Source organism: Hypanus sabinus, chromosome 16, assembly GCF_030144855.1.
Source record: "Hypanus sabinus isolate sHypSab1 chromosome 16, sHypSab1.hap1, whole genome shotgun sequence".
Lineage (NCBI taxonomy): Eukaryota > Metazoa > Chordata > Chondrichthyes > Myliobatiformes > Dasyatidae > Hypanus > Hypanus sabinus.
Genome location: NC_082721.1, coordinates 2610072 through 2633890, shown reverse-complemented (window position 1 = coordinate 2633890; position 23819 = coordinate 2610072). Strand labels below are relative to the sequence as shown.

General features: G+C 42.6%; 1 protein-coding gene across 10 annotated transcripts in view; it reads left to right on the top strand.

The window, feature by feature from the left end:
- Nucleotides 1-23819, top strand: part of gatad2ab (GATA zinc finger domain containing 2Ab) — a 219232-nt gene that overhangs the window by 56954 nt on the left and 138459 nt on the right. For 3 of the 10 annotated variants that reach the window (XM_059990976.1, XM_059990981.1, XM_059990972.1), the window contains exon 1: nt 6490-6640. The exons of 2 other annotated variants lie outside the window; for them this stretch is intronic. Coding sequence is in view for 4 of the 8 variants with exons in the window: in XM_059990973.1 (XP_059846956.1) it covers nt 6489-6640 (152 nt within the window). In the remaining 4 variants the exon portion in view is untranslated. Of the gene's footprint in view, nt 1-6487; nt 6641-23819 lie in introns of those variants that run through there. 5 more of the 10 variants (XM_059990973.1, XM_059990970.1, XM_059990975.1 and 2 more) reach the window with 3 other exon arrangements.

Sequence of the window (23819 nt, the reverse complement as noted above, 5' to 3'; positions counted from 1 at the left end):
GATCTTACTGACTTGTTTCTCCTACTGTTTCAAAGATTGTATTGATAATAACAATTAAACAGTCTAATCCAAAGGATGTACTTTTGACCTTGCTCGGACAAGTGGTTGAAAGATTAAGCTCTGCTATCTGGTTAAAGCATTCCTATTCTCAGACAGTACAGTGTTGGGGTAATTAGATTAAATTGCAGAATCTGGGTCAATTGGACCTTCATATTTGGAGTCATATTGGAGCAAGTAGCAGGATGATGCAGGAGAGAGAAAACATGGATTTTGTTGGGGAACTGACATAGACAGCTGGTAAGTTTGCCCTGCAGAAGACTGAGGAGCTTACTGGCTATAAACTAATGCATGGACAATGTTGATGGAGCAGTTTCCCCAGTAGACTGCAGGACGACTTGCTCTCATCTTTAATACCACTTACCTGCTTTATCAACTTTCTGACCAACTGAAAAATTGTGTCTCACCTGTTCTACCTGGAAAAGGGTGCCTCAAACGCCAGGATGTTGTTGACTTCAGCTTGGCATTTGATGTGATTGTCCCTCAGAAATTGGTGGGTAAAATGTGTTCATTGGGTCTCAACACCCCTCTCTGTAACTGGATCTTGGAGTTCTTGACAGAAGAACTACAGTCTATCTTGGCGGCAACATCTCAAGTGTCATCACACTGAGCACTGGTGTTCATCCTGTTGCTGATGCATGATTGTATTGCTAGATCCATTTCAACCGCATCAGCAAGTTCACAAATGACACAACTGTAGTTGGCCTCAACAACAATGATGATGAGACTGCGTATAGTGAGGAGGCAGAGCAGCATGTAGAATGGTGCAAGCACAACAACTTGAGTCTCAATGTGCACAAGGCCAAAGAGCTAATTGTGGACAAAGTCCCAGTGCAGGATGACCAGTCCTCATTGCACTTAACAAACGATCTCACCTGGTTCCTCAACACCACTTAAGTAGCCAAGGAAGCAAAGCAGTGTCTCCACTTCCTGAGGAGATTGAGGCGAGTGAGGCTCCTCCTTCACAACCATTCGAACTAATCTTTACAGGAACACCATTGAGAGTGTCCTGACCAGCAGTGTCACCATCAAAAGACCCTACAAAGGATTGTAAGAACTGCTGAGAGGATCACTGGGGTCTCTCTTCCACCCATCTGAGATCCTTACCAGGAGTGATGCATATGCAGGGCCCTTAACATTGTCAACATTAAGACACATACGGTTCAGATAGGAACAGTTTCTTCCCCCAGGTCGTAAAACTGCTGAACTCCCTGCCACTACCCAGGTCTCGCCATGTATGGATCTCCAGTAGGGTTATCCTGTTTCCTTTTTAACTTGTGTAGTAAATGCAGCCTATTATTCATTAATTTATTTGTAGCAATATCACTATGTATTGTGTATGTGAGTTATATGTACTGTGTTGTGAACCTTAATCAAGAGGAACGTTGTTTCATTTGGCAGCATACACGTGTATGGTTGAATGACAATAAAATGAACTTGAAGAAGACTGGATTATTTTAAGCAATACAAAGTATTGGAGGAACTCAGTAGGTCAGGCAGCATCTATGGAGGGGAATGAAAGTCGACATTTTGAGCTGAGACCTTTCATTAGGACTGGAAAGGCAGTGGGAAGAAGCCAGAATAATTCTGGCTTCTAAAAATATATTAGATCATATATTAATAATAAATAATAGATAATAGATGACTAATAATTAATATAAAGCAATTATTCTGGCTTCTCCCCTTCCTTTTCAGTCCTAATGAAGGATCTCAGCCTGAAACACTTTTTATTCCTCTCCATAGATGATGCCTGACCTGCTGAGTTCCTCCAGCATTTTGTGTGTTGCTCTGAATTTCCAGCATCTGCAAAATCTCTTGTGTTTAGGGTTGTGTTGAACTGTTTTCCAAAAATCAACGGCTGATGTTGGGGCATCCCACCACTGCCAGCTCAGTTTCACATCCCCATCGTTCTTGTGCACCTGGTTTAACTTTGTGACAGACATGTGGTGGGACTGAATGGCTTACTGATCTAAAACCGGTTCATCTGACATTCAGAGTGCACTGTCTTCTCAGGGAGATCATTCAGGATTAATCAGGAGTGAGAATCTTTGATGATTCCTCCTTATAGACATGTATCCCTGACTGCAATCTGCAAACTCAGTGAAGTTTATTCCAGTGGTCTTTTTCTCTGGAGGATGACAGACAGAAATATACATTGCTCATTGAGCTCAGCATTTGGATGAAATGCTTCATTTTTTTTTCTTGACTAGAGCTGCCGTTCCTCTCTCCCTCTGCTCTGCAGTTTATCTGTCGTGGTATGATTGCTTTAGTCACAGCTGTCAGCTCTACTCAGTGCTTAGGCTAGCACTTACCTTCGGGGTGGGCCTGGTCATGTGTTTTTCCTTTGGTTCCCTTCTCCCAAGGGTCCTTTCACTGAGGGGAAAAATATCAGCAGAACAAAAGATCCTCAGCTTCGTATCAAGTTCTCTAAGGGATAATGAACACGCTCTTGATTTACTGGGAAAAACAGGCCTGCTGTTTTCTCCTTCGCAAACTTTACGTCCCCAATCCCTTTTCTCTACACGCAAACGTATATACATGGAGAGTCCTTTACTCTCTTGTCCAAGGTGCATGGATGTCACCTGCATTTAGCAGTGTATAGTTTTGACTGGAGGTGTGGTACTTTGAACAATAAAGTATAGGATCAGGTCCTTCAGGCTGAAACTGTAAAGCTCCTGGCACATGGTCTATATTCCTCCATCCCTGTCTGTTTACAACCACCCCTCACAGGCACCTACCACTCTTTGTTTTAAAAAAAAATGCCTTGCAAATCTTTAAGATTTCCCCTTCTCATCTTCAAGTTGAGTCTGCTAGTGTTTGATATGTCCATCCTGGGAAAGCACCCTGACAATCCTAGCACTTTATCTCAATCATTTTATGTCAGTCTGAGATACTCCAGAGAAAACAAACCAAGTTTGCCTACCCTCCCCTTATAGCTAGTATTCCCCAAACGTGGCAACATCCTAGGAACCTCTTCTGCACCCTCTCCATAGCCTCCATATTCTTCCTTTTATGCAAAACTGTATAAACCAGAACTGTACATAGTACTCCATTTGTGGCCTAACTAAAGTTTTATACAGCTGCAACACGACTTCATAGTTTTTACACCCAGCATTCCAACCAGTGAAGGCAAGTGTGCAATACCACACCATCTACTTGCGTTGCCACTTTAGGGAGCGATGGACCCATTGCTTCCTTTTGACAAACAAATGTGGCCTCTTTAATCTCTGTCATTTCTTTTCCAATATGTTCTGGGAAAATACATATTCAGGGAATGCTGTATTTAAATTTACTAGTGACACCACTGTTGTCTAAATCAAAGGTGATGATTAATCAGTTTATTGGAGGGGACTGAAAATCTGGCTGAGAGATCACACAACAATAACTTCTCATTTTCACTCAATGTCAGTAAGACCAAGGAGCTGATTATAAAGGAAACCAGAAGTCCAACAACCAGTCCTTATTAGGGGAAAAGTGGTGGAGAGGGTCAGTAGCTTTAATTTCCTTGGTGTGACATATCAGAGAATCTGTCCTTGGACCAACATTTAAATGTAATCACAAAGAAGGCACAACACCTCTACTTTCTTAAAAGTTTGTGTAGATTCAGAACTTCATCGAAAACTATGGCAAACTTCTAAATGGCCCTCATTCACCTGGTCCATTTCCAACACCTCCCTCCCCTTTCTCGATCTCACTCTATCTCTGGAGACGGCTTATCTACTGATATCTATTATAAACCCATGGACCCTCATTCACAGCTACATGGACAATACCCTCTTCCCACCTTGCCACCCCCTTCTCTCAATTCATATGTCTCCGCTGCACCTGCTCTCAGGCTGAGGCTTTTCATTCTAGAACGAAGGAGAATTCCTCCTTTTTCAAAGAAAGGGGCACCCTTTCTCCACCATCAAGCTACCCTCAACTGCATCTCTTCCGTTTCACAAACATCTGCTCTTATCCCATCCTCCTGCCATCCTAGCAGGGACAGGGTGACAGGGTTACCCTTGTCCTCACCTACCACCCCATCAGCCCTCTGCGTCCAGCACATAATTCTCTAGAACTTCCACCATCTCCAATGGGATCCCACCTTCAAGCACATCTCCCCCCCCCCCCCAACTATCTGCTTTCCGCAGGGTTCGCTCCCTATGTGGCTCCCTTGTCCATTTGTCCCTCCCCACTAGTCTCCATCCTGGCACTTATCCTTGCAAGTAGAACAAGTGGTGCACCTGCCCCTACACCTCCTCCCTCACTACCGTTCAGGGCCCTGTGAGACTTTTGGGTTATATACTGTGTCTGGTATGGCTTCCTGTATATCTGATAGACCTGACTTAAATTGGGAGACAGTTTCACCGACCATCTATGCTCTGTCCATAGGAAGAAGCAGGATCTTCCAGCAGCCTTTGATTTTAATTCCACTTCCCATTCCCATTCCTAAGCCATGGCCTCCTCTACTGTCACAGTGAGGCCACACTCAGATTGGAGGAACAATATCTTATGTGTTCTGTCTGGGTAGCCTTCAACCTGATGGCATGAACGTTGATTTTTCGAACTATCAGTAATGCCCCCCACTCTCTTCCTTCACCAGTCCTCATCCCCTTTTCCATCCATCACCTTGCCTGCACATCGCCTCCCTCTGTGCTCCTCCCCTCTTTTCTTCCATGGATTCTATCCTCACCTATTAGACTTCCCCTTCTCCAGCCCTGTATCATTTTCACTAATCAACTTCCCAGCTCTTTACTTCATCCCTCCACCTCCTGGTTTCACCTATCACCTTGTGTTGTGCTCTCCCCTCCCTCGCCTTTTAAACCTATTCTCCATCTTTTTTTCTCTATTCCTGCCAAAGGGTCTTGGCCCAAAATGTCGACTGTACTTTTATCCATAGATGCTGCCTAGCCTGCTGAGTTCAACCGGAACTTTGTGTGCGTTGCTTGGATTTCCAGCATCTTCAGGTTTTCTCTTGTTTGTGGCAAACTTCTGTAGATGTACGGTGGTGAGTGTCCGAATGGGTTGCATCATGGCCTGGTATGGAAACACCAATACCTAAGGATGGAAAAGTCTTCAGATAGTGGTGGATACAGCCCAGTCCATCAAGGCGAAGCCCTCTCCCCTATTGTGTGCATTTACATGGAGTGCTGTCACAAGAAAGCAGCATCCATCATTAAAGACCCTCACCATCCAGGCCATGCTATCTTCTCTCTACTACCATTGGGCAGGAAGTACAGGAACCTTAGCTCCCTTACCACCAAGTTCAGGAACAGTTATTACCCCTCAACCATCAGGCTCCTGAATCTGCTGACTCATTCGCAAGGATTCTTTACAACTCATGTTCTCAGTATTGTCATTATTATTGCTATCAGTATTTTTATTATTTGCCCAGTTTGTCCACTTTTGCACATAGGTGTTTCTGTATAGCTTTTAGTAAATTCTATTGTTTCTTTATTTTCCTGTAAATGTCTGCAAGAAAAGTCTCAATGTAGTATATGGTAACATACAGTACTGTGTAAAAGTCTTTGGTACATATATAGCCTGGGTGCCTAAGACTTTTACATAGTACTGTATTTATTAACATGGAGTGGAGAGTGAGTTTAAAGTTCTGGCAGGAGCAAAGAATGTTGGGTATAGCGAGGGTGGGGGTTGGCGCAGGTGCAGACACACCCAGCCCTGAGACACTAGGCAAGGTCATTTGATTCCAAACAATTGGTTTATTGATCGTTACAGAATGTCTCTCTGTGGCTGCTCACTCTCTCCCCTTCCCCTTTTCCCAACCATGATTCCTCTCTCCCTGCCCCCTTCCCATTCGCAGTCCACAATAGAGCCCATATCAGAAATCAGGTTTATCGTCACATATGTAATGAATATTTTTTGTGGCAGTACAGTGGAATTCATAAAATTACTACAGTACTGTTCAAAAGTCTTAGGCACCTTAGCTATTTATATGTGCCTAAGACTTTTGCACAGTACTTTATACGTATTTAGTTAATACATTGGACTTTGAACTTAAAGTGCTTGGTGATTTTTTTTCGACTCATTCTGCAGATATTTATAGCTTAGTAGTACTTCGGTTTAAATTGTATGATATGTATCATAGATTTATGTCGAGCAACAGGTTGGGCAGAATCTGTGTTTCAGTACTATGTACTTCTTGCAGTTAATGTTACACTCACCTCACTAGCTTTTTGGATAAACCTCGGTTACCCTTTTTCCGTGTATCTATATTCTTTTGGTAGCTTGAAGTTGCAAGCTTAAGTTGGAGGTCGTGTTTCCTACAGTTTTGCATTTGGAATATCCTGGAGCTAATGGAGTTGCCGGGTATCCGTTAGAGGCAGACGGCCAGTTCTCTGACTGAGCCTCTCCCCAACCTGTAGGGCAACGCACCGTCCCTTTAAGTTAGCGCACTGTCCCTTTAAGAGTGCCGGGAGGGGGGGCGGCGCATGCGCCCCGCGCGGCGTTCCCCCTCGAGTGTCGGGGACTCCTTCCTCCTGGTCGGTGCCTGCGGTCGCCGGCCCGCGTTGGCGGCGACAACGGGGCCGTGCGGGAACTACAGCGAGCCGGTCCGGGCTCGGGCCCATACGCCGGGCCGCCGGTAAGTGCGATGCACCTTATTGAAAGCGAGTTGTGTGAGATGTAAAGGGACCCCGTGTGTTTCTCATCCCGCCACTGGAGAGCTTGCTTTCTGGGAAAGAAGGCCCAGAGCACTGGACTGTCCCTGTGTGTGGGCAGGCCGAGTTCCGGGGACCTGCCCTTACCCTGGCAGCCGGATCTCGCTGTATCCTGCTCCCACTCCTTCTAACTCTGTTCTTGGTGACCTGATGCGTTTTTCAAAGCATGCCACAGGCTAAATGGCGAAAGTACCGGTTTTTTGTGTGTGAGAGATTATATATCACTTTATAATTGATTTAACAATGACAGTCATTTTTCTTAATGTCACCGTTACCAGTTTCCCTGCTATTCTTCTTGGCGACTCGGGTAAATCCCAATACAACCACTTTCCTCCACGTTGCCCAAGTGGCATTCTGCCCTGCAGACTTCGGGTAACAACTGCCACTGGGCTGTTTAACTGGGCAGAAACACAGTCAAACCCTGACCTAGATTCTTACCGTGCCTACAGGCACTTTCTCCAGCACAGTCAAGAGACATGGCTAACTTAGGCTTTTTAATCAACCATCTTAACCCTTCATCCACCTTATCAGCTATCATCATATTCCTTTACACTCTCAACATCAACACTTTACATCAACTCTTTACATCAACACTCTCTAACCTCAGCCTAGATGAAATACTTGAGGAAACTGAAAGATTATTTAAACTGTTGAGGATTACTACACTGTAACTCCCCCTCATAAGTTTGGCTTGGTGTTTTGTTTATCCTGATCAAGTTGAACTTGAGATGGAGTAGCTACTTTACTGTCCTATACTGTGTGTGTCAGTACACAGCCAAATGAAAAAGCTGGCAAACTTAAAACTTGTTAAGAAAGCTCCAAGATAAGCAGTTCACAGTTAAATAAGAAAGTGATGTGGGCTTTCAGAGTTGGCACGTTTAAGTTTTGTCTTCAGATCTTTCCTTGCGTTTCATTAGCTCCTGAGCTTTACACACCAAATAGTCGAGTTCACACAATGTAAGCCAAAGTTATTGCTGTCTTCTGTGCAATCTCTAGTTGGCTGATGAAGATTTATTTATTGGGACAGGAGGCGCCTGACAAATCAGGAGTTTGCATATGATGCACTCCTCCCACTGATTATCAGGGCATCTATAAGCTCAGATATGTGGACTTGAGGTTCAGAGTGCTTCTTCTCTATTTTAATTGGTTGTGAGATTCCCAAACAGTGCTGTGGTGATGGTAGTAGAACTGCTGCCTCACATGAGACCTGTGTTTAATCCTGACCTTGGGTGCTGTCTGTGGGGTGTCTGCATGTTCTTCCAGTTGATTCCATGGGTTTTCCTGTACATTATCCATAGTGATGGGATGTGGGGAGAGTTGTCCATAGTGTGAGAGATCTGGGGAAAGTTGTCCGTAGCGTGAGAGATCTGGGGAAGAGAAGTAGAAAGGATTTTTTTTAAAGTCACCACAAACAGTGTAACAAGAGGGGTCATCACTTCCCTAGCTATAGTAAGTCAACCTACAGCACTGTTTGGAGCAGTACAGTTGTTTTAGTCTGTTGCTGAGAGTGCTCCTCTGTTCAGCCAAGGTGGCGTGCAAAGGGTGAGAAACATTGTCTAAAATTGCCAGGATTTTCCGTAGGGTCCTTTGTTCTACTACAGCCTCGAACGTGTCCAGTTTGATGACTATAACAGAGCCAGTCTTTTCAATTAGGTTATTGAGCCTGTTGGCATCACCCTTGTTGATGCCATTGCCCCAGCACGACACTGCATAGTAGATTGTATTGATGACAACAGACTGTGAAGGAGAGGCCTGCACACTCCAAAGGACTTCAGTCTCCTCAGGGAGACTCTGGCCCTTCTTGTACACAGCCTCTGTGTTGGTGCTCCACTCAAGTCTGTCATCCAGGTGCACCCCCAGATACTTGTAGATACTCTGCACATCCACGTCCTCACTGTCAATAGAGTGGTGGAAGCTTAGTCTTCCACCATCTTATTTGTCTTAGTAATGTTGAGCTGCAGTTGATTCAGCTTGCACCATTTGACAAAGTCCTCCACCAGGGTCCTGTATTCATCCTCCCATCCTCCATTTATTGCTGAGTCATCAGAGAATTTCTGCAGATGGAATGACTCCATGTTGTATCTAAAGTCCAAGGCATACAGAGTAAACAGGAAGAGAAACAATACAGTCCCCTGTGGGGCCCCAGTGCTGCTTATAGCCATGTCTGATACACAGCTCTAAAGCAACACAGACTGTGGTCTGTCAGTCAGGTAGTCCATTATCCAGGATACAGTGGAAGTACCTTAATGCATAGAATGGAACTTTCCCCCCTCCTCCCCCACCACCTATGGAATTGAAGGCACTTGAGAAATCAAAAAACACGATCCTCACAGTGCTGCCCTGCTTATCTGCTTATTCAAATGCGAGTAGGCTTTGTTCATCAGGCAGATGACAGCATCATCAATTCCAATGTGCTTCTGGTACGCAAACTGAGGAGAGCTGTCCATAGTGGTGAGATCTGGAGAGAGCTGTCCATAGTGTGTGGGTGAGTGGTGGGATCTGGGGATAGCTGATGCAAAAATAGTGATTAATGGGCATTCAACATAAATGTATGATGGACAGTTGGCATCAATTCAATGGGCTGAAGTCACTTTGTGTCTCTTGTTGACTGGTTGATTCCCATGGTTCTTGTACTGATCAGAATCTTTGTCCCTTGTAAACTGTACTTGTGGCCTTATGGCACGTGACTCAAAGGCAGAGATTGTGTAAGCACTTTACTCAGAGAAATTGGCACATAATCTTGAAACAAATAAAAGGGCAGGTTGCAGCTCGGATGTTGTAATCCCTTGAATTTTGGTAATTAACGAGTCAGCGTATGGAGGTGTGTAATTTGATTAGAGAAATGGAAAGGGTAGAAGATGAGAAACTTTTTCCTGTGATGAGGGGAAAGCAGATCCAAAGAAATTTAGAGACAACTTCTTCAGAGCAATGCCAAGAAACTCTTCATCACAAATCCAAGGAACTACACACTCCTGCCTTCACACACTCCCTCAAACCTTCTCTCACAAAGAAATGCAGTTGAAATTGTCATTAGTGAGGTTTATAAGCTTTAGTTTTAGTTGGAGGATCATCTAACTGATTGGCAGGATATCTTTGTGAGATGGAAAGCCCCTCCTATTCCTACCTTATTTTTTTATTTCGAGCTACAGCACGATAACAGGCCCTTCCTTCCCAATGAACCCATACCATCCAACTACACCAATGAAACCAATTAACCTACTAACCCGTAGAATGTGGGTAGAAGCTGGAGTACCTGGAGGAAACCCACACTGTCAAGGTGAGACCATACAAACTCCTTACAATGGCAAGAGTTGAACCCCGATCACTGGCACTGTAATAGTGTTACACTAATTGCTGCACTGCTATGCAGCAGTGTTTAACAATATTGAAAGTAAATGCATATTCTTCTTTAGGCCAACATCTCTACTGGCATAGACCACTAACGGCTGCTCCTCAGAGTCCTCTGTCCAGGCTAAACTTTCAAGTTGTCCCCAGGTATAACTCACCTTTGAAGCTCCTTCCTCTCCTAATAATGCAATCTTTGAACTTCTGTTGGCATTTGTGTAGCTGTGGGTTTTTATGGGATGAGACTGCTAGCCCCAGACCCAACCCTCGTTTTGCAGCTGGGCTTGGGAGCGTCCATAATGGAGTTTTGTATATATGTGTGATGCTGTAACTACCTCTGGGTATCCGATTGCTGGAAAGCAGGGATCGAGACATAGCTCTGAGTATCAATTCTATGTCTCCACTACAAAAATATTATCAAAATTATCCAATATTATCAAAAATAGCTCTATATTAAGGCTCTCTTTCATTAGAACAGGGAAAGTAAATGATTGAAGACCAGGTAGGTTTTTACCAAAGTTGTTAAGTTTTGAGAGATAAGCATTGAGACTTCCAAGAGTTAATGAAATTATAATATATCAGGGGAAAAAAAGAAATTTTTGTTATTTTTCTTTCTCCCACCATATAAATCATTGGACCATTTGCCATAAATGTTGGCAGTGACTCAATTGTATTATCCTAAAAGGAATTAAAAGTTTGCAAGAATATGAAAAAGAATGGAAGAACGTTCACTGCTTAAGAGTTTTGGGGTGCATGAGGGAGAAGTACAGAATAATTAGTCACTATTCTTGTCGCAGGAACTAGTGACTGCCATGGGTTGGAGTGGGTGGGGAATTAAGAATAAATATATTTTTAAATTTGTTATTTATAGTATTAAATAAAATGTTTAATGTTGCATACCTTATTTCACCTGGGAGACTGACTGATTTCTATTTGGCCTGCGGTACTTAGGAAATACAGCTCTCACTTTGTTGTATAATTTGTACAATTTTTAATTATATCAGTTATAACATGCAAGTGGGGCTCAACAGCCGTGGTTGGCAGCTCACCTTGGAGAAAGGAAACTGATCTCAAACCTCTGCCGCCCTGTGGCTGTACCCATTCGTAGTGAAGGCCTCAGGAGTAAAACCTGAGGAAAATTCCAGAGCAGCAGTCCCTAAGGCAGCCATATGTTGAGTTGAATACTGACTGGCAACTCCTGCGATATCGTGGTGCCAAACTATATTGATCTCTGCCGTTCCTTTGGATTCATCCACTGCATGAATAAGGCGAGTCAGCTGCATGGGCAGCAGCTTGCTCTCTGTATCGTACTACCCTGGCTTGTGTATGTAGCCAACTAGGATGCAACATCCATGGTCAACCCTGAAGTTATACAACTTTGTAATTTCAAAGTTGGATCCCTGGCTCTTTTATAGAGAATGGTTCATGAGTGATTAGAAAATGACTCCATCTCCTGATGTGTTCATCTAACCTTAGTTTACCCCACCAGTCACAGTGTGTCCCTCTTGTTACTTCACCAGTTACTGTTTCATATCCCTGTGTTTTTTGTTCATTCACAGGATTGCATGCCACCGGCATTTACTGTCCATCTCTAACTGCTCTGGAACTGCAGAAATGGTGACGTGAACCACATTGTTGGGTCCAGGGTCTTATATAAGCTAAATTTGCATAGACTATAAAGCATAGGAGCAGAATTAGGCCATTCAGCCCATCAAATCTGCTCCACCATTCCATCATGACTGATTCCGGATCCCACTCAAACCCATACACCTGGTTTCTTGCCATATCCTTGGATGCCCTGGCCAATCAGGAAATGATCAACTTCCACCTTAAGCATATTCACGGACCAGCCTCCATTGCAGTCTGTGACAGAGCATTTCATAGATTTACTACTCTCTAGCTAAAAAAAATTCTTCCTTACTTCTATTCTAAAGGGTCACCCCTCAATTTTGGGGCTGTGCCCTCTAGTTCTGGATACCCCCACCATAGGAAACATCCTCTCCACATCCTCCCTATCTAGTCCTTTCAACATTTGGTAGGCTTCAGTGAGATCCCTACGCATTCTTCTAAATTCCAGTGAGTACAGCCCCAAAGCTACCAGACGCTCTTCATGTTCCCAGAATCATCCTTGTGAACCTCCTCCAGACTCTCTCCAATGACAACATATCCTTTCTGAGATATGGGCTCCAAAACTGACAATGCTCCAAATGCAGTCTGACTAGTGTCTTGTAAAGCCTCAATGTTATCTCCTTGCTTTTATATTCTATTCCCCTTGAAATAAATGCCAACATTGCATTTTTCCTTCTTTACCACAGGCAGAACCTGTAAATTACCCCTCTGGGAATCTTGCACGAGGACTTCTAAGTTCCTCTGCACCTCTGATGTTTGAACCTTCTCCCCATTGAGATAATAGTCTGCACTATTATTCTTTTTACCAAAATCATACATTTCTCAACACTGTATTCAATCTGTCACTTTTTTGCACATTCTTCCAATTTGTCTAAGTCTTGCTGCAATCGCACTGCTTTCTCAGCACTACCTACCCCTCCACCTAGGACAGCAAACCTTCCCTAAAGGGCACTAATATACCATAAAAGTTTTGGACAGTGGTTTAATGGTAACAATGAATGGAAAGGTTTACTCAGTTATTGAATCTACATTCTTCAGCTGGGATTTGAACTTGTGCTTTTGGAACAGCAGTCAAGAGCATTTAATGCTTGTTCAGTAACCTAACTAAACAGTTAGGTTGAGGGGTGATTGCATTGGTAGTGGTGAGACATAATATCTACTAGTTCCTTTCCCATTATTTCACAGCCCTGTTTCTTCTCTCCCCAAAAAAGTTCTTCCTTCTATGATAAAGGAATAATGATGTTCTGTATTTAAGCTGACACATTTCAAATGTTCGTCAACATTGAGACTTAAGAATATTGAACAGTACACCACAAGAATAGACCCTTCAGACAACAGTGTTGTGCCAGAGTATTTAAATTACTTGTCAAATGTCCAGCTAAACTAATCCCTTCTGTGTATACAATGTCCATATCCTGCATTTTCCTGTATATTCATGCGCGCATTGAAGATCCTTGTGAATGGCCCTATCATATTCGCCTCCACTATCATTGCAGACACCCAACTTTCTTTGTAGAGAAAAAGAAAGCTTGCCCTACAAATCTCCTTTGAATTTACCCCTCTTGCCTTAAGTTGGTATCCTCTGGTATTAGACATTTCAATCCCGGGTAAAAGATACTGTCTGTCTACTCTATCTAAGTCTGTCATAATCTTATAAACTTATATTAGATCTCCCCAATGCATTTGCCACTCCAGAGAAGACAACCCAAATTTATTGAATCTCTTCTTATAGCATATGCCCTCTAATCTAGGCAACATCCTGGTAGAACTCTAATGCACCCTCTCCAAAGCCTCAACATTTTCCTATAATGAGGTGGCCTGAACTGGACACAATACTCCAGATGCAACCTCACAAGAGTTTTATTCATCTACAATGTAACTCCTGACTCTCGAACTCAGTTCCTTGACTAATAAAGGCAAACATGCCATATGTGTTCTTTGCCCCCTTAACCTGTGTGGCCTTTCCAGGGAGCTGCAGATTTGGATCCTGAGATCCCTCTGCTCAACATTGTTAAGGTTCTTAGCATTAACCATCACTCCAGAGTTTGCTAAATCTTACTGGCGATCTTTTGCAGTCAAATGGGGGTTTTGATTTGCCTTTCTAGCAATCCTTCGAGCAGTTCTCTCGGAAAGTTTTCTTGTTCTTCTAGACCTCAACTTGACCTCCACCATTCCTGTTAACTGCCATTTCTTAATTACATTACGAACTGAGGAAACAGCTACCTGAAAATGCTTTGCTATCTTCTTATAGCCTTATCCTAATTTGTGGGCTCATTTTTTATTTTAATTTTCAGAGTGCTAGGCAGCTGCTTAGAGGAGCCCATGGCTGCTGATTTTTGGGACAAGGTTTGAGGAGTCAGGGTATTTATAAAGCTTTGAAATTTGCATCACCAGGCCTTTCCTAATGATGACTGTGAACAAGCTACAGCCCTAACAACTTCCGCCACCTCCAACAGGATCCCACTACCAGGCACATCTTTCCCTCCCCCCCCCCCCCCCCCCCCCCCGCTTTCCACAGGAATCGCTCCCTATGCGACTCTCTTGTCTATTCGTCCCCCCCATCCCTTCCCACCGATCTCCCTCCTGGCACTTATCCTTGTAAGCAGGATAAGCGCTACACCTGCCCTTACGCTTCCTCCCTCACCACCATTCAGAGCCCCATACTTTACCTGTGAGTCGGCTGGTGTGGTATACTGCATCCGGTGCTCCCAGTGTGGCCTTTTATATATTGGTGAAACTCAACACAGACTGAGAGGCCATTTCGCTGAACACCTATGCTTTGTCTGCCAGAGAAAGTAGGATCTCCTAGTGGCCACACATTTTAATTCCATGTCCCATTCCCATTCAGATATGTCTATCCCATGGCTGCTTCTATTGTCAAGATAAAGCCACACTCAGGTTGGAGTAACAACACCTTGTATACCGTCTGGGTAGGCTCCAACCTGATGGCGTGAACATTAATTTCTCTAACTTCTGTTAATGCCCCTCCTTCATTTCTTACTCCATCCCTGATATATTTAGTTTTTTTTCCCCCCTCCTTTTTTTCTCTCTCTCTGCCCATCACTCTGCCTGTTCTCCATCTCCCTCTGGTGCTCCCCTCCCCCTTTCTTTCTCCCTAGGCCTCCCATCCCATGATCCTTTCCCTTCTCCGGCTCTGTATCCCTTTTGCCAATCACCTTTCTGGCTCTCAGCTTCACCCCACCCCCTCCTGTCTCCTGTCTTCTCCTATCATTTGGCATTTCCCCCTCCCCCTCCTACTTTCAAATCTCTTACTATCTTTCCTTTCAGTTAGTCCTAACGAAGGGTCTCGGCCCAGAACGTCAACAGTGCTTCTCCCTATAGATCCTGCCTGGCCTGCTGTGTTCCACCAACATTTTGTGTGTGTTGCCCTAACAAGCTAGTTACGTCTGAGACCTTGGTAAAGGTTATCTGAGAGCTGAAATCTCTTGGGGTGCTCAGACTTTTGTATGGTGCTTTTTTCACTCTAAAATTGTACAAAACAAAAATAATACACTAATCTTGCTTAAGATATTGAAAAGAATGTTTCATCTTTAGCTTTATGACTTTTGGAGGTCAGTTCATCTTCTACTCATTTAACTATTCACAGTAACAGAAATTTTGACCGGGGTACCCAAACTTTTGCATGCCACCTCCATTGGCAGCATGTTCAAGCACTAAACACCAAGTTAAAAAATACTTCCCTTACTCAAACTTCAAACTTAGTCACTCTCGCCTTAAATGTATGTATGCCCGTTAAGATTTGACATTTTAGCCCAGTGGAAAATGACCATCTACCCTATCATAATTTTATGTACTTCTATCTGTTCTCCCCCTCAGCATCCAACATTCCAGAGAAGGCAATCCAATCTCTGTTTACGGACAGAGCAAGCCTTTTGTGTGCAAGTCAATTTTATATACAATTTACTGACAAGGAGGAAAAAAAACTGATGGAAAAGTGGAAGATAATGAAAGGAATGGTGAAAGGCTGAAAGAGCTAATAATTTGAAAGAGAACATCTTAAGGGCATTATGCTACAATATAGATGAATTAACAGCATGCTGTTGTGATTTTATTACTGTCTAGCTGCAGGGTGACTGATGGAAAGTGCAAGGATATTCAGCATTTAGAAAGGACAGGTAAAAAGGAGGAGGACTATGGTCTTTGGAAAGGAGAATAGAATGCTGAGGAAGGATATTGGCTCAGAGAAATCATCTGGAATCTGTTACAGTGGGCTTATGATACACTGAGTAAAAACCAATAAAGGGTGTTTTATTGATTTGTATTTACTGTGAATTCCTGCAAGCAAATGAATCTCAGGTTATATATGGTGGCATATATGTACCTTGAAAATAAATTTACTTTAAACTTTGGATGGGATCATGAATATGAACAAAGGAAACTGCAGGGTATTTAAAATGTGACTGTCAAAGTTTATGTAAATAATTAAAGAACCAAGGATTACTGAAATAGATGGAGATTTCCTGCAGTCAAATGGGAGAAATTGTAATTGGGAACAAATTGCAGGCCAATTTAATACATCTTTGTTCCTGCCTCCATAAAGGATAATAAAAGTGACTTCCCAAATATTGGGGAAGTAAGGGTCCGGGGAGAGGCAAGAACTGAAAGAAATCAGTATTGGGGAAATTCCTCATACTTAAAAGCCATTAAATCCTCAGGCCCTGGTAACCATCATCCCAGAAAGCAACGGGAAATAGTCCTCAAAGAGATGATGGTCATAGTCAAAAGTTTGTTATGCTCTGGAGTCCTTTATAGATTGGGAAGGGTAAATGTGACCTTCCTGCTGATAATAAAGAACAAGGAAAGGAACTGAACCATTGTGCCAAAGCACACTGAAATCTTTCAGAGAAGATGCAATAACAGGACACTTCGAAAGGAATTTAGTAAAGTCAGCATGCGTTTAAGAAAAGAGAAATCATTTTTAACAAATCTGGAAATTTTTGAGAATTATTGATAATAAGGGAAAATCGGTGGATGTGTGTGGACAGAAGGTTTTTGGTAAGATTCTATTTCAGAGAGTGTACAAAATTCAGACACATGAGATTGGGGATAATTGCTGGCATGGACTGAGAGCTGGTGGGAAGATGGGAACTATGGAGAATCTTTGGTCCTAGTTGTTGACAGAATGTATTACTTTGCTGAAGGAACTAAATAAAATGAAGTTTGCAAATGACACAAAGTTGAAAAGGGGGTGGGGTTGGGGAAAAGTGGCTGTGGTGATCTGTGAGGAGGATACAAAGAAATTGAAACAAGTTGGGTGAGTGTGCAAAGACATGACAGATGAAGGTGGGTTGTCTTATTTATTTGATCTTCAAATAGTTGACCTTCAGTGCAAGAAGATTTCAGTTTAGGAGCACTGATATCTTGCTGCAACCCTTACGGGTCATAGTGAAATCACATCCAGATTTTTGAGTGTGATTTTTGATCTTATTTGATGAAGGTTACTCTGGCATGGAGGGAATGCAACATAGATTTTACTGATTTCTGATATGGTAAGACTGGTACACAAAAGGTCAGGCTGATTTGACCTACTGTATATTCACTGTAGTACTGTGAGGGAATCTTGGAGAAATGTATAAAATTCCAAAAGAACTAGCTAGACTTGATATGAGGACACTTTTTCCTTTGACAGTGACCAAAGCAGAGGGCATAATCTCAGAGTGCAGGAAATGCATTTTAAACTCAGGAAAAAGTTTTGTGATGAATCTTGCAATTCTCTTCCACAGAGAGGATCAGAGGATATCAAAGTTTAAAGTAAATTTATTTATCATAGTGCATTTCTGTCTCTATGAGGTTCATTTTCTTGTGAACATTCATGGTAAATACAAAGAAACAAATAACAATAATAATAATAATTAATAAATCAATAAACAGTAAATATAGAGAGTGTGAGATGAAGAGTACTTGAATGTGAGTCCATAGGTTGTGGGTACAATTCAGTGTTGGGGTGAATGAAGTTATCCCCTCTCGTTCAAGTGCCTGAGGTGTTAATAACTGTTCCTGAACATGGTGGTGAGGGTCCTGAAGCTCCTTTACCACCACCTTGATAGCAGCAGCAAGCATGGACTGGATGGTGACAGTCCTTGATAATGGATGCTGTTTTCCTGCAACAGTGCTCCATGTAGATGTGCTTAGTGGTGGGGAGGGCTTTACCTGTGATGATCTGTGTTGTATCCACTACTTTTTATAGGCTTTTCTGTTCAAGAGCATTGGTGTTTCCATACCAGGCTGTGATGCAAGGTGTGAATGTGTAGAGGAGTGGATGACCAGCCTCAATTGTGTTGGATGGTGGAGCAGTTCCCACTTCTATCTTTGGTTTCTGTGAGGGAATGAATATTTTGTGGGGGGGGGGGGGTTGGGGGTAAGGTGCTAATCAAGTGAGATGTGTTGCTATTGAGCTTTTTTGAAGAAGGCCAACAGTGCATCGTACTTCTGACTTAATGATAGACCAGCAATATCAAGCTTTGGCCCACTTTTGTACCCACTATATTTTTGTGGCTGGTATAGTTGACTTTCTGTTCAGTAGTGACTTCTAGGATGTTGATGGGACTGCATCTTATTGTAAGGTAGTTGGTTTCACTCTCTCGTTTGGGATCATTATTAGCTGGCACGTTTGTGGTACACTCATCACTTCAGCAGAAATTGTGTCTGGATCTTGTCTGCATGCGTTGGATTGTTTCATTACTGAAAAGTTGTGAATAGGCTTGAACATTGTGCAAACATCAGTGAACATCCAGGCACTGAACTGATGATGAGCTTTAGACAGGGTGCAGAGGAGGTTTACCAGGGTCACAAACAAGAGAAAATCTGCAGATGCTGGAAATCCTAGCAACATACACAAAATGCTGGAGAAACTTGAGGGGACCAGGCAGCATCTATGGAAAAAAGAACAGTCAACATTTCAGGCCAAAACCTTTCGGCAGATTTATCAGGGTGCTGCCTGGATGAGAGAGTATAGAGCTTTACTCTTTGGAACGAAGGGGGATGAGAGGTGGGAGGTTGGAGGTTTACAAGATAATAGGCATTGGTTGAGTGGACAGTCAGAGACTTTCTCCCAAGGCAGAAATATAAGGTGTTGCTCCATAACCTGAGAGTGGCGAGTGGCTTCATCAGTGTAGAAGGGGGGGGGGGGGGGTGCCATGGACAAGAATGTCAGAATGGGACTGGTGTTAAGAATTAAAATTGTTGCCCGCCATCTTTATGGCAGCAGCAAGCATGGACTGGATAATGGATGCTGTTTTCCTGCGACAGTGCTCCATGTAGATGTGCTTAGTGGTGGGGAGGGCTTTACCTGTGATGATCTGTGTTGTAAAAATTATACTTTTGATGGATGGAGCAGAGGTGCTCGACAAAGTGGTTCCCCAATCTATGTTGGTTTTCAGTGATGTAGAGGATGACGCACAAGATACAGTACACAACCCTAATAGATTCACAGATGAAGTGTTGCCTCACCTGGAAAGACTGTATTGGTAGGGAGTGCTTGCTCATTAATGCCGATCGAATGCCACACTCAGGCAAACACTGCCTTGTCAAGAGCAGTCACTCTCGTCACTGGAATTCAGCTCCAGTGCTTATTTGCATCTAGGCTGTGGGCTGGAGCTGATAGTCTTGGAATACAACTAAACTTGATAACACTGATGACGCCTTCTGTTGCTTTTGTGTTAGTTAACAATACACTGGACAGTAATTAGCCACATATTTGTTTGTCTTGCTTCTTGGGTAGTTGCCAGTAGATTGGAGGGTTTATAGCTTTCAAAACAGGGGAAAGGGAGTGACTGTTCTGAGGACCTGGGTATGCTTATACATTAGTTACTGTAAGTGAATCAGAATCGGGTTTAATATCACTGGCATGTATCATGAAATTTGTTTCGTGACAGCGGTACAGTGCAATACATAATTTTAAAAAACTAAATTACAATAAGAAATATATATAAAAACTAATATATATACAGAATCCTTTGACCATGAATGTTCACGGCATATTTTTCTACAGAAGTGGTTTGCCATTGCCTTTTTCTGGGCAGTGTCTTTACAGGACAAGTGACAGCAGTCATTATCAGTACTTCAGAGATTGTCTGCCTGGCGTCAGTGGTCGCACCACCAGGACTTGTGATATGCACCAGCTGCTCATACGACCATCCACCACCAGCTCCCATGGCTTCATGTGACCCTGATTTTGGGGATGGTGGTTTCTAAGCAGATACTACACCTTGCCCAAGGGTGACCTGCAGGCTAGCAGAGGGAAGGCGCACCTTACAACTCCTTTGGTAGTGATGTATCTACACCACCACCCAAGATTGAGTAGTAAGGCCTGTATTAGTCACAGAGATCAGCCATGATGGAATGACCTAATTTTGCTTCTATATCTTAACATCTTATGTCCAACACAGAAATAGGCCTTTCAGCCCACCATGTTCATCCTGACCATTTTGCCTATCTGCACTTAATCCCATCTATTTCCTTCTCAGCCTTGCCTGTATAAGTGTCTGTGAAAATGTCTCTTAAACATCCTGTTCTCTGGAGTTTCAGCAAGTGAGAGACAATTGCATTGAAGCTTACAAAATTCTCACAGGGTTTTCTGGGCTAGGTACTGTGGAGTATTTCTGCTTTGAGGAGTCTTGAAATGAAGAGTAAACTGGCAAGGTTAAGGTGAAAACTTTATGCTAAAGATAGTGAATCTTTGCTTTTCTTTATCTTTTGTCTTATTGTATTTTTTTAATACAGCATGGTAAAAGGCCTTTCTGGCCCGTGGTCCATGCTGCCATTACATCCTTGTGAGCAATACATCTTCGGAATGTAGGTAGAAAACCCACACAGTCACAAGGAGAACGTATGAACTCCTTTCAGACAGCAGTGGGAATTACCCTTGGGTCACTGTCACTGTAACAGTGTTTGTTAACCACTACACTACTCTGCCACTCCAAATTGCTTCTGTGGAAGTACAGTAGTCATTAATTTATTTAGTTGATGTGTAGATGTTATGAGAATTACAGGTATGAAGGTCATTCTGGAAGTTGATGAAAAGTCAAAGATTTGTTTGGTTTTAGAGGCTCTAAGGGCCAAATGACCTGCTCAACTTTGCCAGGAATTCCAAAGCACAGTTCTGTAGTACCAGAACTGGACTCTTGGAGGTTGGAGTGTCCACTATAGTCAGCTGATTCTGAACAGCTAAATCAGAGGTAACAGTAATCCAATCACAAACAAGTGAAAATCTGCAGATGCTGGAAGTCCAAGCAACACACACAAAATGCAGGAGGAACTCAGCAGTCCAGGCAGCATCTATGGAAAAGAGTACAGTCGACATTTCAGGCTCCTGAATGGGATGGATCACCACTACTGAGTTTATTCTACAAACTTAGGCTCACTCGCAAAGACTTTTTACAACTCATGTTCTCAGTATTGTCATCATGTTCTCAGTATTGTCATTACTATTGCTGTCAGTATTTTTAATATTTTCACATTGGTTGTTAGTCGTCTGTTTATGTATAATTTGTTAATTCTGTTGTATTTATTTTTTCTTGAGGTGCCTACAAGAAAATAAATGTTAAAGACTTTGATAATTACTTTGAACTTTGAAAGGAATCCAGTCTCAAGACTCTTAAGGATCTGATATGTTTCAAAGAAGTCACTTACGACTCATCTCCAGCAGATATTACTCTAAGCTGTCAAACCTTTCCCTTTGAGACAATCTCTTCAATATATAAAATAAATAGTGCAAAGGAGAGCAAGAAGCAAAGTAGTGAGACATGGGATCCATGTCCATTCAGAAATCTCATGGTGGAGGAGCTGTTCCCAAATCATTGAGTGTGTGTCTTCGGGCTCTTGTACCTCCTCCCCGATAGTAGCAATGAGAAACATAGAAAACTTACAGCACAGTACAGGTCCTTCAGCCCACAAAGCTGTGCCGAACATGTCTCTACCTTAGAACTACCTAGGCTTTACCCATAGCCCTCTATCTTTATAAGCTCCAAGTAGCCATCCAGAAGTCTCTTAAAAGACCCTATCGTTTCTGCCTCCACCACCACTGCCGGCAGCCCATTCCACGTATTCACCACTCTCTGCATAAAAAAAACTTACCCAATCCTGAGTGATTGGGGGGGGGGGGGGGGTCCCTTAATGATCAAGTCTGCCATTTTGAGGCATTCCCATTTGAAGGTGTCTAGTTCCTATGCTGAAGCTGGCTGAATTTGCAACTTTCTGCCTACTTAAGGCGCAGAGAGACTTGGGAGTCCCATTGCAGGATTCCCTAAAAGAAACTTTTACAGGTTGAGTCAGTGGTGAGGAAGACAAATGCTATGTTAGCATTCATTTCTAGAGGGCTAGAGTAGAAAAGCAAGGATGTGATGCTGAGGCTTTGTAAGGCTTGATCAGACCACATATGGCGTATTGTAAGTAGTTTTGGGCCCCTCATGGGGTGAATTAAATTGGCAGAAGGCTGGCTACTATGGTAGTGGGGATCTTAGAAAGGAACCAAGATGAACCAGTAACTTAACACTTCCAGCCAGAATGGATTTTAACTTCAGCTGCTTTGGTTATTCCAGTAAATGCACAGTCACCTTCTGCTCATCACTGAGGTTTCAATCTCTGTCTCTGGAAGCAGAAACCTAGCATCTTATGATGCCCTTATCAGGAACATAGAACAGTGCAGAAACAGGCCTTTCAGCCTACTGACCTGACTAAATTAGTTACCAAAAGCACAAGTAAAGTAACCCCTTCTGTCTATGCAATGTCCATCTCCATCCTTTTTCCATACATTCATATTCAAAGTACATATCTGTCACCATATAACAACTCTGAGATTAATTTTCTTGCAGGCATTCACAGTAAATACAAAGAAACAGTAGAATTGATGAAAAATCGACAAACAACCAGTGTGCAAAGTACAACAAACTGTGCAAATACAAAAAAAAATTAGTAATAGTAAATAGTAAGAATGCAATACATGTCAAGAACATGGGATGAAGAATCCTTGAAAGTGAGTCCATAGGTTGTAGGAACAGTTCCGTAGTAGGGTGAGTGCCTACCTGAGAACCTCTTGAACATTTCTACTATATTTGCCTCTGGCACCCCTGGCAGCACATTTCAAGTACCCACCACTGTTTGTAAAAAAAAGGGACTTGCCGCATACATCTTTAAACTTACCGCATCTCACCCTAAGTACATACTCTGCCATTAGACATTTTTAGTATGTTTCTTCAAGTAAAATGTTTTACTCTCTCAAGCCCCATCCCACCATGCTGTTCAATCATACCCCAGCAAACTGCCTTCTATTCCCACTGAGTCCTCACAGCAAAAAGACAAGGTTAATGGACCTTTGCCATTCATTGAAGTCAAGGGTGCTCTGTATCCTAATCTATACCTAAACATTGACTCCACAACTTATAATTAACAAATTCTTTTGGTGGGTGAGAATTCAAATTTGCAAAGAATGGCCTGTCTTTGTTTTTGTGTCCCTCCTGTTCTATGCTTCATTGGAGGAAAATCTTACTGACTGCTTCCATTCAAGATCCTACAGAAACTATAAAATTGCAGTGCAAAGCTGGGCAGGAATGAAGATGTTTGATATTTTCTCTTGTTAAACAAACTGACCTCATTTTAGTGACTGACATTAATTTTTAACTGTCTGCCTTTTTTTGGCAAAGTTATCCTGATGTTATCGGGCATAGTTATTGTAGATTCTCTTTCCCGTGCACAGTACACCATGTAAATACCACACCTCTGATTCTTTCTAGTTCTGTGCTGTCAATAGAGAACAGAAACAGGACAATATGAATGGGTTTTTATTATGTTTGGAGGAATGTGTGAAATCCTCAGTTGGATGATGAAGTCTGGAATTTAGGATTATGTAGAATAAAGGGGATAAAATATTAAATAGCAAGAGACTATTTTTCCCAATCTTAAGAATTGTAAATGTTTCGAGTTCTGGATTGCGGAGTGCTGAAGATTCTAAACCATGAACTGATTTAGACCTTACGACAAAGGAGCAGAATTCTGCTCGCTACTTAGGTTAAATCAATAGATGTTTGGACTTCAAGGGGCATGGGGAAAGGGGAAGTGTTCAAGTAGAGGATCACCTGTGATATAGAATAGCAGAGCAGGGTTAGGGTCTGA